At 40.1% G+C, this 18936-nt stretch overlaps 1 protein-coding gene across 1 annotated transcript; it reads left to right on the top strand.

The window, feature by feature from the left end:
• The first annotated feature begins 1340 nt into the window (after window positions 1-1340).
• Window positions 1341-17736, top strand: LOC141772152 (glutathione synthetase-like). Its single transcript, XM_074642833.1, is given in 14 exon segments — window positions 1341-1780; window positions 5405-5537; window positions 8541-8686; window positions 8842-8917; window positions 9884-10023; window positions 10374-10490; window positions 11581-11661; window positions 11794-11871; window positions 13009-13078; window positions 14180-14291; window positions 14294-14373; window positions 15519-15600; window positions 15867-16044; window positions 17320-17736. Coding segments are annotated over 13 exon segments (1416 nt in total). The 5' UTR covers window positions 1341-1780; window position 5405; the 3' UTR covers window positions 17444-17736.
• Window positions 17737-18936: the final 1200 nt, after the last annotated feature.

Raw genomic sequence — 18936 nt, 5'->3', positions numbered from 1 at the left:
ATAATGGATATTATAATGAATGCTATCCCTGAGAGTGTGATGGAGCTATCTAAGGTCACACTGAACCAACCTCTTCTTCATTGTTCCTTGACTTTAAATTACACTATTCCACATGTTATGTCATCCGTTGTGTTAGGATCAGAAACAAATCTCTTTCTGAGGACTTGATGGTGAAACTCTTGTTTGGAGCTGTCCTTATGACAGATATTCATTGTGATATATTCCTCTTCATTTGTTCACGATGTCTGCGGCTCAGAACAAAACCAGTGTTATGTTATGAATGTTATAATGTATTGGGATTGCATGGTAATACTCTGCATTACTTTCCTGCCACCTGTTGGGTGTGTGCAGGAACTACAGTGACTGCTGTCTGTTTATTGATCCCACACAGAGATATTATAGATGTGTTTATCAGAACCAACACCTCCTCCCAGGTAGCGGGGTGGGTCTGACCTCTGACCTCTGACCTCTGACTCCACAAAGTGCTGAGTCATTAAGCCCAGCCCAGGGTTGCATTCGAATAGTCCTTTTTGCTTAGGAAGGTTCCTAACGGAGTGAAATGACCCTCTCAGTATCTCAGTAGCAGCCATGATAAGAGCTGTTCGAATCCGCTAAATGCTGAGGAAAGAAGCTTCAATGCTTCCTTTATTATCTCCTTTAGCAGAGGATGCACTGGACCATCCTTTAATAAAGGAAAGGAGAGAATAACCTCCCACAATTCCTTGCGGCCGCAGTCTTTAAAGTGATGCACCATTCGGCCGTTCATAATAACAAACGATATGCTTATCTTCCATATTATTTTCATATGCTCACACACTAATTGGGATTAATGTTTAATATGAGTGGACAGTGACAACCATTTCGTTTCACTTTATTTTTAATTAATTATTCATTTGGAACATGTAACAAATACCTCAGTAAAACACAAAACAAGAATAACTAATAAAATGAACAGTAAACAAATAATCAGCATAAATAAATATTACAAGTCCGAATAGAAGTTTGAAGAAGTCCTACAGCTTCTCCATAACTCCAACAATTAACTCAATATTTATCATATATTCCTTTGTTTATTTCAGTTCCAACCTTGGTAATGAAGTGATATTTGTCACTGGTTGTCCACGTCTGGTCAGATAATCTTTATTATATGTTGATAGAGTGTCCCAGCAGCAGGAGGACCTGTGGTATCTGTCTTTAACATACCGCGGGTGAAGCAGCCTGTCATTGAAAGACCTATTTAACAACGCACGGGGGGAGCAGCGCCTTTTGTAGTCCATCTTCAGAACATTGTAGTTTCACCACGGCATAATGACGTCACTAACATCCGCCACCGTCGCATCATAATGACGGAGTCTAGTTAAAGAGCAGTCGGATTCTCTGAACACCACGGTTGTCTTTTCCTAACTCCTTCTGAAGTATCCTTATCATCTTTCCTTGACCTCATGACGTTTTCCATCGAGGTCATGGAAAAGTGGTTAGGAAAAGACGTTAGGATGTCAGTTTTTGACTTTTCGAACGCAGCCCTGCTGGACCCGGAACTCAAATTCTCTCACGACTGGTGACGTTCTGAGCACTGATTGGCTGAACCGGTGAAGTGAGTGGCTCTGTCTAGCCAATAGTCTTTGGACATTTCTACATCCAGGCGGCTGTGTAGAGCTACATGGTGTAGAGCAGCTCAGAGGAGCAGTTAGTGAAAGCTACTGTAGATGATCTAATCTGTCCGGTTAACGAGCAGCAGTCAACCCGGAATCACCGACTGGAGGAAGCTGCCAGCCTGAAGGTACGTCACGTTAGTTAACGTTAACGGTAACGTGTTAAAGCTTCATGTTAAAGCTTCATGTTATAGCTTCATGTTAAAGCTTCATGTTATAGCTTCATGTTAAAGCTTCATGTTAAAGCTTCATGTTAAAGCTTCATGTTATAGCTTCATGTTAAAGCTTCATGTTATAGCTTCATGTTAAAGCTTCATGTTAAAGCTTCATGTTATAGCTTCATGTTAAAGCTTCATGTTAAAGTTTCATGATAAAGCTTCATGTTATAGCTTCATGTTAAAGCTTCCTGGTTATAGCTTCATGTTATAGCTTCATGTTAAAGCTTCATGTTATAGCTTCATGTTAAAGCTTCATGTTATAGCTTCATGTTAAAGCTTCATGTTAAAGCTTCATGTTATAGCTTCATGTTAAAGCTTCATGTTAAAGTTTCATGATATAGCTTCATGTTATAGCTTCATGTTAAAGCTTCATGTTATAGCTTCATGTTAAAGCTTCATGTTATAGCTTCATGTTATAGCTTCATGTTAAAGCTTCATGTTATAGCTTCATGTTAAAGCTTCATGTTATAGCTTCATGTTATAGTTTCATGATATAGCTTCATGTTATAGTTTCATGATATAGCTTCGTGTTATAGTTTCATGATATAGCTTCATGATATAGCTTCATGTTATAGTTTCATGATATAGCTTCGTGTTATAGTTTCATGATATAGCTTCATGATATAGCTTCATGTTATAGTTTCATGATATAGCTTCATGATATAGCTTCATGTTATAGTTTCATGTTATAGCTTCGTGTTAAAGCTTCGTGTTATAGCTTCATGTTAAAGCTTCATGTTAAAGTTTCATGATATAGCTTCATGTTATAGCTTCATGTTATAGCTTCATGTTATAGCTTCATGTTAAAGCTTCATGTTATAGCTTCATGTTAAAGCTTCATGTTAAAGCTTCATGTTATAGCTTCATGTTATAGCTTCATGTTAAAGCTTCATGTTATAGCTTCATGTTATAGCTTCATGTTAAAGTTTCATGATATAGCTTCATGTTAAAGCTTCATGTTAAAGCTTCATGTTAAAGCTTCATGTTATAGCTTCATGTTAAAGCCTCATGTTATAGTTTCATGATATAGCTTCATGTTAAAGTTTCATGATATAGCTTCATGTTAAAGCTTCATGTTATAGCTTCATGTTATAGCTTCATGTTAAAGCTTCATGTTAAAGTTTCATGATATAGCTTCATGTTAAAGCTTCATGTTAAAGCTTCATGTTAAAGCTTCATGTTATAGCTTCATGTTAAAGCCTCATGTTATAGTTTCATGATATAGCTTCATGTTAAAGTTTCATGATATAGCTTCATGTTAAAGCTTCATGTTATAGCTTCATGTTATAGTTTCATGATATAGCTTCATGATATAGCTTCATGTTATAGTTTCATGATATAGCTTCATGATATAGCTTCATGTTATAGTTTCATGATATAGCTTCGTGTTATAGTTTCATGATATAGCTTCATGATATAGCTTCATGTTATAGTTTCATGATATAGCTTCATGATATAGCTTCATGTTATAGTTTCATGTTATAGCTTCGTGTTAAAGCTTCGTGTTATAGCTTCATGTTAAAGCTTCATGTTAAAGTTTCATGATATAGCTTCATGTTATAGCTTCATGTTATAGCTTCATGTTATAGCTTCATGTTAAAGCTTCATGTTATAGCTTCATGTTAAAGCTTCATGTTAAAGCTTCATGTTATAGCTTCATGTTATAGCTTCATGTTAAAGCTTCATGTTATAGCTTCATGTTATAGCTTCATGTTAAAGTTTCATGATATAGCTTCATGTTAAAGCTTCATGTTAAAGCTTCATGTTAAAGCTTCATGTTATAGCTTCATGTTAAAGCCTCATGTTATAGTTTCATGATATAGCTTCATGTTAAAGTTTCATGATATAGCTTCATGTTAAAGCTTCATGTTATAGCTTCATGTTATAGCTTCATGTTAAAGCTTCATGTTAAAGCTTCATGATATAGCTTCATGTTAAAGCTTCATGTTAAAGCTTCATGTTAAAGCTTCATGTTATAGCTTCATGTTAAAGCCTCATGTTATAGTTTCATGATATAGCTTCATGTTAAAGTTTCATGATATAGCTTCATGTTAAAGCTTCATGTTATAGCTTCATGTTATAGCTTCATGTTAAAGCTTCATGTTAAAGCTTCATGTTAAAGCTTCATGTTGTAGCTTCATGTTATAGTTTCATGATATACAGTAGCTTCATGTTAAAGCTTCATGTTATAGCTTCATGTTAAAGCTTCATGTTATAGCTTCATGTTATAGCTTCATGTTATAGCTTCATGTTAAAGCTTCATGTTATAGCTTCATGTTAAAGCTTCATGTTACAGCTTCATGTTATAGTTTCATGATATAGCTTCATGTTATAGCATCATGTTATAGCTTCATGATATAGCTTCATGTTATAGCTTCATGATATAGCTTCATGTTATAGCTTCATGTTATAGCTTCATGTTATAGCTTCATGATATAGCTTCATGTTAAAGCTTCATGTTATAGCTTCATGTTATAGCTTCATGTTAAAGTTTCATGATATAGCTTCATGTTAAAGCTTCATGTTAAAGCTTCATGTTAAAGCTTCATGTTATAGCTTCATGTTAAAGCCTCATGTTATAGTTTCATGATATAGCTTCATGTTAAAGTTTCATGATATAGCTTCATGTTAAAGCTTCATGTTATAGCTTCATGTTATAGCTTCATGTTAAAGCTTCATGTTAAAGCTTCATGTTAAAGCTTCATGTTAAAGCTTCATGTTATAGCTTCATGTTAAAGCTTCATGTTAAAGTTTCATGATATAGCTTCATGTTAAAGCTTCATGTTAAAGCTTCATGTTAAAGCTTCATGTTATAGCTTCATGTTAAAGCCTCATGTTATAGTTTCATGATATAGCTTCATGTTAAAGTTTCATGATATAGCTTCATGTTAAAGCTTCATGTTATAGCTTCATGTTATAGCTTCATGTTAAAGCTTCATGTTAAAGCTTCATGTTAAAGCTTCATGTTGTAGCTTCATGTTATAGTTTCATGATATACAGTAGCTTCATGTTAAAGCTTCATGTTATAGCTTCATGTTAAAGCTTCATGTTATAGCTTCATGTTATAGCTTCATGTTATAGCTTCATGTTAAAGCTTCATGTTATAGCTTCATGTTAAAGCTTCATGTTACAGCTTCATGTTATAGTTTCATGATATAGCTTCATGTTATAGCATCATGTTATAGCTTCATGATATAGCTTCATGTTATAGCTTCATGATATAGCTTCATGTTATAGCTTCATGTTATAGCTTCATGTTATAGCTTCATGATATAGCTTCATGTTTAGCTTCATGTTATAGCTTCATGTTATAGCTTCATGCACTGTTTAATGCTGTTTTGTTAACTTTGTGTAATTCTGTCCAATTTAATTCTTATTTATCCATTTTTAATATTCTCATAATTAATTTATTGCTGTGTACAGCATGTTGGTGAACTCCTGTGATGAATATGTGCTGCAGGCTGTTACACAGTAGTAGTAGTAGTAATAGTAATAGTAATATATATTCTATATGTAATGTTTCTCATCACTCAGAATGGCTCAGGGGACAGCAGACACGTTGATGATGAACACCACTCTGATAAAAGACTTGGCAGATGTGGCAAAAGATGTAGCACTTCAGCAGGGTGTCCTGATGAGGGTCGAGGAGAGCTCCAACTCATCAGAGGTAGGAGGTGAAGACAGAGACAGCTTTAGTTTATCATTATTTCACTCACTCACTCACTCACTCACTCACTCACTCACTCACTCACTCCCTCACTCACTGTGTTAGTTACTGTGTAACTATGAAACATTAGTTTATCATTATTTCACTCTGGATTACTCATTGGAGACTGCTTTTTACAATGTTCAGGAATGTGAATGTGTTTAAGATGACCAGTAGCATGAGCTGAGGGCATGGACACTACATGGACACTACATGGACACTACATGGACACTCCATGGACACTATATAGACACTACATGGACACTACATGGACACCACATGGACACTCCATGGACACTACATAGACAATACATAGACTCTACATGGACAACATCTATCTATCTATCTATCTATTAGGGCTGTCAGTCAATTAAAATATTTAGTTGCGATTAATCGCACATTTTTTATCTGTTCTAAATATACCTTAAAGGGAGATTTGTCAAGTATTTAATACTCTTATCAACACGGGAGTGGACAAATATGCTGCTTTATGCAAATGGATGTATATATTTATTATTGGAAATCAATTAACAACACAAAACAATGACAGATGTTGTCCAGAAACCCTCACAGGTACTGCATTTAGCATAAAACAATATGCTCAAATCATAACATGGCAAACTGCAGCCCAACAGGCAACAACAGCTGTCAGTGTGTCAGTGTGCTGACTTGACTATGACTTGCCTCAAACTGCATGTGATTATCATAAAGTGGGCATGTCTGTAAAGGGGAGACTCGTGGGTACCCATAGAACCCATTCACATATCTGGAGGTCAGAGGTCAAGGGACCCCTTTGGAAATGGACATGACAGTTTTTTCCTCGCCAAAAGTTAGCCTAACTTCAGAGTGTTATTTAACCTCCTTCACTACAAGCTAGCGTGACATGGTTGGTACCGATGGATTCATCAGGTTTTCTAGTTTTAAGATATAGATATAGATATGTAAATATTTGTAAATTACAATCTTTATACTTTAATCCCTACAATGTATTGTGCATTATTTCATGGCTCCAGAATATCTTTATTTACAGTTTCCACAACAATGTGGGGTAGTTTTTTGAGCTTGTTCTAGGGTGCATTTGCAAATACTTTGATTTAAGATATCATTTGTTAACACTTTATTAAATTAGACAATAGACCATTGTGGATGAGCTGATTTCTACCGGACTGTAATTCCGTAACCATGTCACTGTCACTGTGACTGGTAGCAATAATCGCCGCATAACTAATAAACCCGTCCAATTTCTTTGCCGTATTTGCTGTCAGCTTAACGTAAAGGCTGCAGGAACACAAGGTTGAACACACAGAGAGAGAGATTAAGAATGTGTGTCACTCGCACATCGGGAGAAGAAAGAAACTTGTACAGCCACAATAGTTATTAACTTCTAGAGCAAATAAACTGGGAAAAAAAAGTTTGGAAATTGTGTTTGGTGGATTATTTCTCTGTTGTCACAATGCTAATTGGCATTGTATTTTACATGGTTGGAAAGCCTGTTTATTTACCTTCGCAATGATGTCCAACTTGTAAGGATCATGCATTTGTGGGATGAGCAGCACAGCTGATTATGTGGGTAGCGCCCAAGAAAAATTTGCCAAAATGCTCTGCCAATGGTAAACAGTGTATTCTCATGAGGCTACCAGGAAGCCTGCAATGACTGCCCTTCACCGTCAGGCCCGTTTGTGCTGGTGTCGACAACACAGACAATGGAACCTGAACATGTGGGGGAATGTTATGTTCAGTGATGAGTCCAGGTTCTGTCTGCCAAAGTTGGATGGCAGGGTCAAAGTATGGAGACGACGTGGAGAACGCTATGCTGATTGTTGCACCGATGGAGTAACAGCTTTTGGTGGGGGCAGTGTCATGGTGTGGGGCGGCATCTCACTCACTGGCAAAACAAGGCTTGTCATCATTGAAGGCCATCTCAATGCAGTGAGATATCGGGATGAGATTCTGCAGCCAGTGGCGATCCCATATCTCCACAATCTGGGGCCTAACTTCATCCTCCAAGATGACAACGCTCGCCCCCACAGAGCCAGGGTTATCACAGACCACCTCCACAATGTGGGAGTAGAGAGAATGGAACGGCCTGCCAAGAGTCCACACCTCAACCCAATTCAACACTTGTGGGATCAGCTTGGGCGTGCTGTACGTGTTAGAGTAACCAACACAACCTCGTTGGCTGACCTGCAACGAATCCTGGTTGAGGAATGGAACGCCATCCCACAGCAACGTGTGACCAGGTTGGTGACCAGCATGAGGAGGAGGTGTCAGGCTGTTGTGGCTGCGTATGGATCTTCCAACCGCTACTGAGGCTCCTGATGGTGTATTAAATGAATAAAGTGTCAAATAGCCAATATGTCTTGTTTGTTCCTTGTTACTGATAGAGAGTTCAATCATCCGATCCACCAAACAACTCAAAACAAGAGTCAACACCAACAGGAGAATACACTGTTTACCATTGGCAGAGCATTTTGGCACATTTTTCTTGGGTGCTACCCACATAATCAGCTGTGCTGCTCATCCCACAAATGCATGATCCTTACAAGTTGGACATCATTGTGAAGGTAAATAAACAGGCTTTCCAACGATGTAAAATACAATGACCATTAGCATTGTAACAACAGAGAAATAATCCACCAAACACAAGTTTCCGAACTTTTTTTTCCCAGTTTACATATGAACATATATTTGTGTGATGTGGCAAAGTGAGCCACAGCCAGAAAGAGAGGACATGATTCCATACCGGTGGATGTTAAATTAGGCGTGTTCAATGTGAAGTCATGTTAGGAATTTTGTACCGCTTTAGGGCTTTAGGATTTAGCACAGATCTTTATTAAGCCTGGGCTTGCAGTTATAGGGATCTTTAGCCCCAGTGCTTGTTTTCATTCCTCACATGCCATGCGTGTCCAGTGATGAATGGTCTGTTGATGTCAGCATTCTTTTCTCCATTAACTTGTTTTTCAGCTGGTGACCTACGCCCCGTTCACACTCTTCCCCACACCTGTCCCTAAGGCTGTGTTCCTCCAGGCTCTGGCAGTGCAAACACACTACAACACACTGGTGGACAAGATCAGCCGGGACCCAGACTTTCTGGAAGAGGCTCTAGCTAGGTAGCGTATGAGCCAACAGTAACCATGGCATAGATAATACGTCTCCTACTGATCACAGTAGAGCTCCATTCTCTGGGTGAATCTGTGAAGACTAATGTCACATTGCGATGAAGCAGTTTTCAGGATTTTAACAGGGTCACATTCTTTGTTTTTAGCACCATTGAAGTGGATGATTTCACTGCCAGGTTGTTCAGGATCCACCAACAGATCCTGAAAGAAGGAAGGTCTCAGGTATGTCCTGTGTGGGATCTATTTGCAGAAACGGAATCTAATATTAATACGTCCGTTTTCTTTAGTGATAATAAGAATGGTTGTGTTCTCGTTAGCTTAGAATGAGTCCTTCATATCTACATGGGGAGCGGGTCCTCTTCACCATGTTGCTCCTCCATGTTGCTCCTCCATGTTGCTCCTCCATGTTGCCCCTCCATGTTGCCCCTCCATGTTGCTCCTCCATTTTGCCCCTCCATGTTGCTCCTCCATGTTGCTCCTCCATGTTGCCCCTCCATGTTGCTCCTCCATGTTGCTCCTCCATGTTGCTCCTCCATGTTGCCCCTCCATGTTGCTCCTCCATGTTGCCCCTCCATGTTGCTCCTCCATGTTGCCCCTCCATGTTGCTCCTCCATGTTGCTCCTCCATGTTGCCCCTCCATGTTGCTCCTCCATGTTGCCCCTCCATGTTGCTCCTCCATGTTTCTACAGTAGCCCCGAACGGACAGACCAAACTCCGGCTCTAGAGAGAGACTTCAGCGTTTTTATGTTACCTGAAGGCCACCGTAGTTCTCCCACACGCTTGGAAAGGGATAATTTGGTAGTTGTCTAAATCAGAATTTAGATCCGAACATGCTAACTTGGATTATTGGATATCATTTTATAGAGTTTTTTCCATCCAAATGAATCTTCCGGATTTAACTATCATTGCAAGTGAGAGTTGTTCGATGTGCCTTCTCTTCTTTTCTGTTGTGGCGTGACCACACCCCCAAAGTTATAAATTGACTATCACTTACGACAAAGAAAGCCAGCGAATGCTTACAACTGAGAAGCTCGAAAGAGGGAAAGTTTGTTGAAAAGTAATAAGCGGTTAATCGATAATTAAAACAATATGATGGGCCGAGTGGCTCCAGATGTCAGTCTGTGTGCCTTGATCATCATCCTTTTAGTGGTCTCAGTGTCTGACTGGGATTCTCTGTCTTCTGTCCAGTCTGTTGCGTTGGGTCTCAATCGGTCCGACTACATGCTGGACCAGGGAGAGGACGGCTCCTCGTCTCTGAAGCAGATAGAAATCAACACCATTGCTGCCAGTTTCGGAGGTCTCTCCTCACACACGCCTGATGTACACCGGTAAGCCAGTCATATATCACCCATAGACAGCAGCGGTGGTGGGCGGGGCAAGGCCAGATCCAGAATCTCTCAATGAGGGAGGAAGAGTAGATGTGCTGTGTGTGAATATTAATCCCAGCAGAGTTTTTTTAACATCCTTTAAAACATGTGTGGAGGGGAACTTTAACCTTTTCATACTGGGGGTGGCTGCTTTAGGCAGCTACTTTTCCAGTGTTAAAGAAACATGCATCTCTTGAAATGGTTTGCTTAGGCAAACTAGAGTGAGTTGTTGCTTTAGTTAAGATGAAGAACTAAGCAGTAAGAAAGTAGTAGTTGTGATTAACAGAAGTATTCTTCATCCTGCTCGATAGACACATCCTTAAAGTGGCTGGGAAACTGGAGGAGAGCCAGCGGATCCTAGACAACAACCCTGCAGCTGGTCTGGCCAGGGCTGTTGCCAAAGCCTGGGAGCTCTATGGATCAGAGAGGTAGGAACGAGTACATCCGCTCTACTTCGGACGGACAGACAGAGGCCGAGCGAGCTATAGAGTGACTGAAGAAAGAGTTAGTGAGAACAAAGCAGCGAATCAGAGAAATAAAACATTATTTTCACATTGTTTTCCGGCGGTTACGTTCTAAAACACAAATAAACACACAACTAACTGCACACCTCTGCATAAGCCTGCAGGAAGGAACGGCACACCTCTGCATAAGCCTGCAGGAAGGAACCGCGTTGCTGGATTTTGCATGAATGCAGGCTTCCTGTTTGCTGGCTGTGTTTCAGCGCTGATCTCAGTCTAACTACAGACACACACTGATCATAGCTGCACTCACAGTACAGAGAGGAGCAGGATCACTTGGAACACATGAACACAACACAACCCGTTCTCATCCGTCAAATACGGACGCTTTGTACATGGAGACTATGCCTCGGTATCAGACGCCGAGGGGTATTGACCACCTGAACGAGCTGCTGTTATTGGCTGCTGGGGGTTACACCCCCACGTGGGATCCACAGGCAGTTTGCTGACGCCCAGCAGCGTCCTGAGTAAAGCAGAAGAAGAAGAGAGAGAATCCAGGCAGAGGGCTGCAGAGTCTCTGTAGATACAAACACCACCACACACTGCTAGTGATGACAGAGGGATTCTTTTAGTATCAGCCTATACATTGTTTTTCAGATAATTCTTGCATATTATACCTTTAAGTACCAGCTGCATCATACCAATACCATAAACAGATAGTGGGTCGAGTGGGTCCAGTAGAATAAGATCTATTCCCCTTACTGCTGCACTGATATGCTTGGCATTATGTAGGTACTATATACAGCAGGTACCATACAGTGTGTCACTGATGATCACAGATAATACCAGACGGATTTCTGAGTCCATTAAGAAAGCCATGTATGAAGAAATTCAGCATGATTTACTATTGGTAGAAGTAGTAGTAGTAGTAGTAGTAGTTGATCAGAACATTTGCCAGTGAGATCTGTGGACTATTCAGAGTAACCAAATGTTCAGGATAATGTTAGGTAGGTAGCACTGAGAGTGTTTTACAGGAGCAACTGTTCCATCATTACAGAGCAGTCATCATGTTCTTGGTGGAAGAGAGCCAAAGGAACATCTTTGATCAGCGATACATTGAGAGCGAACTGTGGAAGAGGTATGTGTGAATACCCAGGGGCTCTTTTTGAAGCCTCCTTTTGCATTTTTAATCAAGTGAAAAGTGAATCTGTCATCCACATTCAGGCAGTTGGCCTATGTTTGAGTGCACACTATTGTCTATGTGTTTCAGAAACATTCCCACAATAAGAAAGCGGTTTGAAGATGTTAATAAAACTGGGTCCCTGGATCAGGACAAGAGGCTGTTTGTGTAAGTCTGTTTCCATCAGTTCAATCTAAATCAATAAATGGTAAACAATGTATTATGTAAGGGATAATGTACAGTGAGCCGGCCACTGTTCTGAAATAAAACCCAGACAGGGCGACACAAAGCGGAGGGGGTGCAGCATCACCTTGAAGGGGTTTATTTCACAATAATCACCCGCTAGCTCTACATTATCCCGCTCATTACACGGCTACTTACTGAAGAAATCAATAATTTGACACAAAAACGGTCCTCCAGAGTCTGACATCAGAACTGCGCCCATAGCAACGGTCTGTTATACATAGCAACGGTTTGTTATACATAGCAACGGTCTGTTATACATAGCAACGGTCTGTTATACATAGCAAACATAGCAACGGTCTGCTATACATAGCAACGATCTGCTATACATAGCAACAGTCTGTTATACATAGCAACAGTCTGTTATACATAGCAACGGTCTGTTATACATAGCAAACATAGCAACGGTCTGCTATACATAGCAACGGTCTGTTATACATAGCAAACATAGCAACGGTCTGCTATACATAGCAACGGTCTGCTATACATAGCAACAGTCTGTTATACATAGCAACAGTCTGTTATACATAGCAACGGTCATAGCAACGCTCTGTTATACAGTACATAGCAAACACAGCAACGGTCTGCTATACATAGCAACGGTCTATTATACATAGCAAACATAGCAATGGTCTGCTATACATAGCAACGGTCTGCTATACATAGCAACAGTCTGTTATACATAGCAACGGTCATATAACAACGGTCATAGCAACGCTCTGCTATACATAGCAAACACAGCAACGATCTGATATACATAGCAACGGTCTGTTATACATAGCAACGCTCTGCTATACATAGCAATGGTCTGCTATACATAGCAATGGTCTGCTATACATAACAACGGCCTGTTATACATAGCAACGGTATGCTATACATAGCAACGGTCTGCTATAAAGAAATAACAGACTGTAGAACGCCGTTATTAACCAATCAGAATCGAGTATTCAACACAGCTGTGTAATAATCATACATTAAAGCTATATGTTATACATAGGTATAATATACGATATCATTATGATCAGTTGTACTTCCTGTGTATTTATATTACTCTCTTTTCAGTGATGGCCAAGAGGTTGCAGTGGTGTACTTCAGGAATGGCTACATGCCTCAGAACTACATTTCTGAACAGGTCTTCACTTCAAATCTTTCTTCCTCTTTCTAGTAGTTTTAGTTACTGACTATGTGAAGTGCAGTCAAGATGGAATAGTATGTTTCATGCAGACATTACCACCTTTAAGAATTTAGTTGGGAGTGGCCATTGAGGAGTAAAAACCAAAGAGACAGACACAACTTTGTTTTTCTTCTTTGCTGCCACACATTGATTATTCTGACAATGTATATCCAATGTGGCACAACAATCAATTCTCTCATTAGGCCATACGGGATTTAAAGAATAACGGCATTATTAATTCCCTGTTTATGTGGGGACATCCCGAGTTAAAACAGCTGACATCAAGTTAAAGCAGGGAGCAAATCCCCACAGAATGAAAGGTATAGTTAGTGTGATTTTGTTCCGACTTTGATTGCCCAGTTAACTACTGCTGAACACACCTTAAAATCATGTTTTTTTCATTGTTCCTTGTGTTTTTAGCAGCTTTCAAAATCCATGTTGTGAATGCTCCCTGATAGTGTGACTGTGGCACAGGGTCACATGTTCCCAGCCCCCTAGTTAAAGAAACACAAAACTGCACACCGTGCCCTCTGTATAGTCAGGAAATGTTGACATCAAATACACCGAGTGGGCATTCAGTCTGAAAACAGCCCCGTGTTAAAATAGAAGGGGTGGTGTGTTATTTCAGGTACCTGTGAGACAATGAAATATGATCCAGGAAGTACTGTCTAAGAATCCAAGTCAAGTCAATTTTATTTATGTAGCCCAATATCACTAATCTCAAAATTGCCTCCAGGGGGCTTTATAATAAATCTGTACAGAATACAACACCTCTGTCCTCACCCCTGAGCCTGAAGGCTTTCTGTATCACATGCCCAAACACAGCGGCACATTTGATTCCAAAAAGAATGTTGTTGATAGTCACTAAATTCATTTTTGTAACGCAGAAACTAAATGCATAGCATTGTATCATACGGCATCCTATTGGCAATGCATTGTAATGTATCGGGACAGGTCTGAATCCGGTTGTATTTAGTAATCGGCTCGTTAAAATGTACCGGCTGCGTTAGAATTCTTGCCAGAAGGAGAGAAAAACATTTGTGTCTTCTTGAATTGTAGGCTTGGGATGCTCGTCTCCTGATGGAGCGCTCTCTAGCTGTGAAATGTCCAAATATCAGCACTCACCTGGCCGGAACCAAGAAGGTCCAGCAGGTGCTCTCCAGACCTGGAGTTCTGAGAGGTTCTTCCCAGACCAGCCCCAAGTAGTGGAGCAGATCAGAGCAACATTCGCTGGCCTCTACACTCTAGACATGGTGAGAAAATAACACATGACTACATCACAATAAGTATTAAACCTGCAGTAGGCAGACAAATCCCATAATAACCTTTCAGCATATTGTAATTCAAGTGTTCTGATAGAAAACTAGACTTCTGCTCCTCCTCATGGCTCTGTTTTCAGGCTTTAGAAAATCTAGCCTGTGATGGGAGACTTTGACCAATCACAGGTCATGTCAGTCAGAGAGAGAGAGAGAGAGAGAGAGAGAGAGAGAGAGAGGAGAGAGAGAGAGAGAGAGAGAGAGAGAGAGAGAGAGAGAGAGAGAGAGAGAGAGAGAGAGAGAGAGAGAGAGAGAGAGAGAGAGAGAGAGAGAGAGAGAGAGAGAGAGAGAGAGAGAGAGAGAGAGAGAGAGAGAGAGAGAGAGAGAGAGAGAGAGAGAGAGAGAGAGAGAGAGAGAGAGAGAGAGAGAGAGAGAGAGAGAGAGAGAGAGAGAGAGAGAGAGAGAGAGAGAGAGAGAGAAGAGAGAGAGAGAGAGAGAGAGAGAGAGAGAGAGAGAGAGATTCTTATTTTACAGCTAAACAGTACAAAACTAGATGATTCTGAGAACATGTGGGGAGAGAAATAGGCATTAACGTAACAGAATATTGATTCATATTTGATCAGCGTTGCCTAGTTTGGCCGTTTGATCGGAGTTCATGAGTGATTGACAGCTGCTCAGAGACGGCAAGGCTCCATCTCGGCTCTGATTGGTTGTTTTCCTCCGGTCTGTGAAATCTTGAAGATGTCAGTAGGAGCACCGGAGGACACAGCGGCACATGATTATTTTCAGATTACCTGTCTCATGTACTACGGTCAGGATATAGTGACCGTTTTATAAAAATAACTTTTTTTAAATCACATTTGCTCCGTTTCTACCCACCGCAGACTTTAACGTGAAGTTAAAAAAAGGTTGTAAAAGTTGAAAGTGTGCGCTGCTGGTGCTTCAACTTCCTCCTGTTCAGGGAGCGGGGAAGTACTTTTGGAAATTCATCAGCTATAATTACTCCATTCTTTCACAAGACTGTCCCAACTGATGGCGTCTGGGCGCCACCTTGTGATGATCCCGTTTAACCTAAAACATTTCCCGGCCTGTTTTCTGTTCCTCATTTATTTCTTTGTTGTTGTTGTTGTTGTTGTGTTCAGGGACCAGAGGGGGACAAAACGGTAGCTATGGCTTTGGCAGCACCAGACCGGTTTGTCCTGAAGCCTCAGCGAGAAGGAGGAGGTACGATGCCGGAAACACCTTAGGAGATGAATTTAACCCCATGTAGCAAATCCTAAAACCACCGACACATTGGTCACCGTCTCTTAAACCAGGAGAGTTTGAAATGTCAATAACTCCATGGTAGTGCATGCCACAGTAATGAAAACGGCATGAACAGATTTGTTTGAAAGGTACACGTTAGAGGAAGTGTTGTTGAATGCTGGCCAATAACATGACACGGCTGTATCTGCTGTATCTGCAGTATATGAACAGTTTCATGTTTCCAGGTAACAACATCTATGGATCAGAGATCTGCCGGGTCCTGCAGGGAAAAGAGAGGATGGCCTATATTCTGATGGATAAAATCCGTCCCACCCCCACACAGAACTACCTGCTGAGACGAGACGGCCCTCTCACCATCAGTAACTGTCTCAGTGAACTGGGAGTGTTTGGAGCATATGTCAGGTGTGTAATCACTATTTCGTTGTTATTGGAAGATGGGATCTTTTAAATAAAAGGTTTCAGAACGAGTTCATTCAATATCAATATCTCAGAACTGCACTGCTAGCAGATAGAGCTGTATGATTCACCGTTCACTAAAGGGTACACGTAGAACAAGACGTTAACCTTGATTTTATATTATTGTTGTTGATCTCGGTGATTCTTCATCCTCTCTACAGCGTCCTCAGCCCAGTGTAAGAAGTGAGAGACAAAATCACAAACATCCCAAAGTTCAGCCAAGTCTAATGTGATGTGTTTGGCTGTCTTGCCCACAACTTTACTGTTTTGATTCACTCTCACCGCTCTCATCAGCGCCATTTCCAACAGCAGCAGCAATAATATTAATAATAATTAATTTAATTTATATAGCACACTTTAAATATACAGTGAAATCTCAAGGTGCTTCACAACAAGGGCAAAACAATCACAATACAACATTAAGACCTGAGAAACCTACGATTAAAAGAGTCAAAATAGGACGAATAAAATTATAGACAAATTACTTCCTGACAGGAGCTAAATGCAAATAAAAATACTATAAAATCATAGTAATTATAAAACCCTAGGGGAAAGCTAAAAGGAACAGGTGAGTTTTAAGATGAGATTTAAAAACAGCTAGTGAGTCTGAGGCCCTGATTGTTCCTGGGAGCTGGTTCCACAGACGTGGCCCCAGCAACGATCCCCCCACGATCCCCCATGGTTGTCAGCTTTGTCAGGCAGCTGTTTGCAGCAAACAAGCTCTATAAACCCACCGTCCACTAGCTGCTCATCAGCAGACAAGCTCTATAAACCCACCGTCCACTAGCTGCTCATCAGAAAACAAGCTCTATAAACCCACCGTCCACTAGCTGCTCAGACTCAGTTAGAGATTAGCTGTTGAACAGCTACAGAGACAGATAAAAAAAAAAACTGAGCTAACAGAGAGAAAATATTGGACTTATATTCACCAGGTGACTCCAGATGAATGATACTGTTGCTCTGTAACTTCTAGATGTGTACATAAACAACTGTTTACTAATAGATTCACCATATCAACCCATAAACTGATGATATGTCAATGTTGTTTTCACAACTCATTTTTGCTGTCCCCAAGTGGCCAAAAAAAAACAGTTATTGCAGGTTTAACTAATGAGTTCAACTTAAGTTTACAATTAAGACATAATATTATCAGTCAGGAGAGTGAACACTTTTAATCCTGTTGAGTTAACGTGAAATATTTATCTCTTTGTCTCCTTACAGACAAGGAGAAGACATGGTGATGAACGAGTGTGTGGGTCATCTGCTGAGGACTAAGAGTTCAGAGCACTCAGACGGAGGCGTAGCAGCAGGAGTGGCAGTGCTGGACAATCCCCTCCTCGTCTGACAATTTACTCTCTCAACAACACAAATACACAAATGGACAACGATAAAATGAGGGATGCACTCTTGAGTCACACTGTTACTGTGACTGCTAGTGCATGTAGATGATGCTGAGCAAATGTATGTCCCGCAGGCAACCTACTGAAGACAGGCCAGACAGAAAAACTATCAGTGTTGACTCAAGAAGAAGCCTCCGTTCCTCCATGATTCCTCCTGACCTCTCTTCTAGAGAATAGAAGTCTAATTTTGAAATCAACACTTTCTACTTTCATTTCAAAATAAAAGCCTTCAAGCGTTTTTTGTGTGGACAGAACTCTTTCATTTGTTAACACAAGGCTTTTATTCTGAAATATGGGCCGGACATTGTTTTAGAACATGCAGTGACTTGGAGAGCTCCATGAATGAATATAGCACGGAGTTTTAATTGTGGATTATTACTATTATTTACAAATTACCACACGTTTCTTAACCTTTTTCTGTCTAAAATAAATATAAATTATATTTATAATGAAATGAAATGGCCATTAAAAGGCAAACTATGTAGAAAGAAAGGGTTCCTGGTGTGTCTGGGCTCGTAGGCAATGCTTCAGCAAGTTTAAACACTTAAACCCAGTAAGTGATTGAAATGCATACTTTTAACATAACAACATGCTCAGTTCAATTATAAGTAAATGATGGAGCCTTACACTTACCAGTTCATTAGATGCAAACTGTGAAGCCATTATCTCTAATTTGTCAATTTGGTAAATCTTTTAATATTTGATAAAAAAGCCTCATTTGTCACTCTTTTGGGGACGTAATCGCTTTTCTTTACTGGAACATTTTTATATGCTTGAAGAGAGAGATAACTGGTTGCTCTGTGTACTTCACAATCTTAGAACAAGTAGCAATACGGAAGGAAATATTAAAAAGCCTTTATTACAGTGGCTAAATCTTCAAAAAAGCCACTGTAGGTCTTAGTCGGGGCATCTAACAGATTTTTGATGTACTGTTTTTTTAGAGTTTGCAGCCCAACATTAGAGACATGGTAAACTGGGGCTGAACCACCATCTTGTGTACTCTTATATTAGCTATGGATCCCATCGTGCCTGTCAGGTGTTTAAAATTGAAGAATGTTAGGAACATCTCACAACAACATATTGAAGTATAATTCAACACCACTGCAGCATTCAAGCAGTCCTCCGACTGAAGAAGATCGCTGTTTTAGAACCTGGCAACACAGTGTACTGTAATGTCACGTTTCTGACTATATGGGATGGGAAGGTTGGATCTTATCATGTGTTTTTTAAACTACATGGTTTATGGTTGCTTCACTTTGATTGTAGACTGACAAAAAATCAATGATGGCAAAAAGTAGAAAGGTAAAGCCAGACAGGAATGACTGGTATAATCTGGTGTCCATAAAAGTGTCCTTAGACAGCTGTTTTCTGCTGTTCACCATCACTTTGATATTCTTATCACTTGATCTATGCTGAGTGCTGCTTGGTTTTATGATTG

This window comes from Sebastes fasciatus, chromosome 8, assembly GCF_043250625.1.
Source record: "Sebastes fasciatus isolate fSebFas1 chromosome 8, fSebFas1.pri, whole genome shotgun sequence".
In the NCBI taxonomy this organism is placed as follows: domain Eukaryota; kingdom Metazoa; phylum Chordata; class Actinopteri; order Perciformes; family Sebastidae; genus Sebastes; species Sebastes fasciatus.
This window is presented reverse-complemented; position numbering and strand designations above follow the sequence as displayed.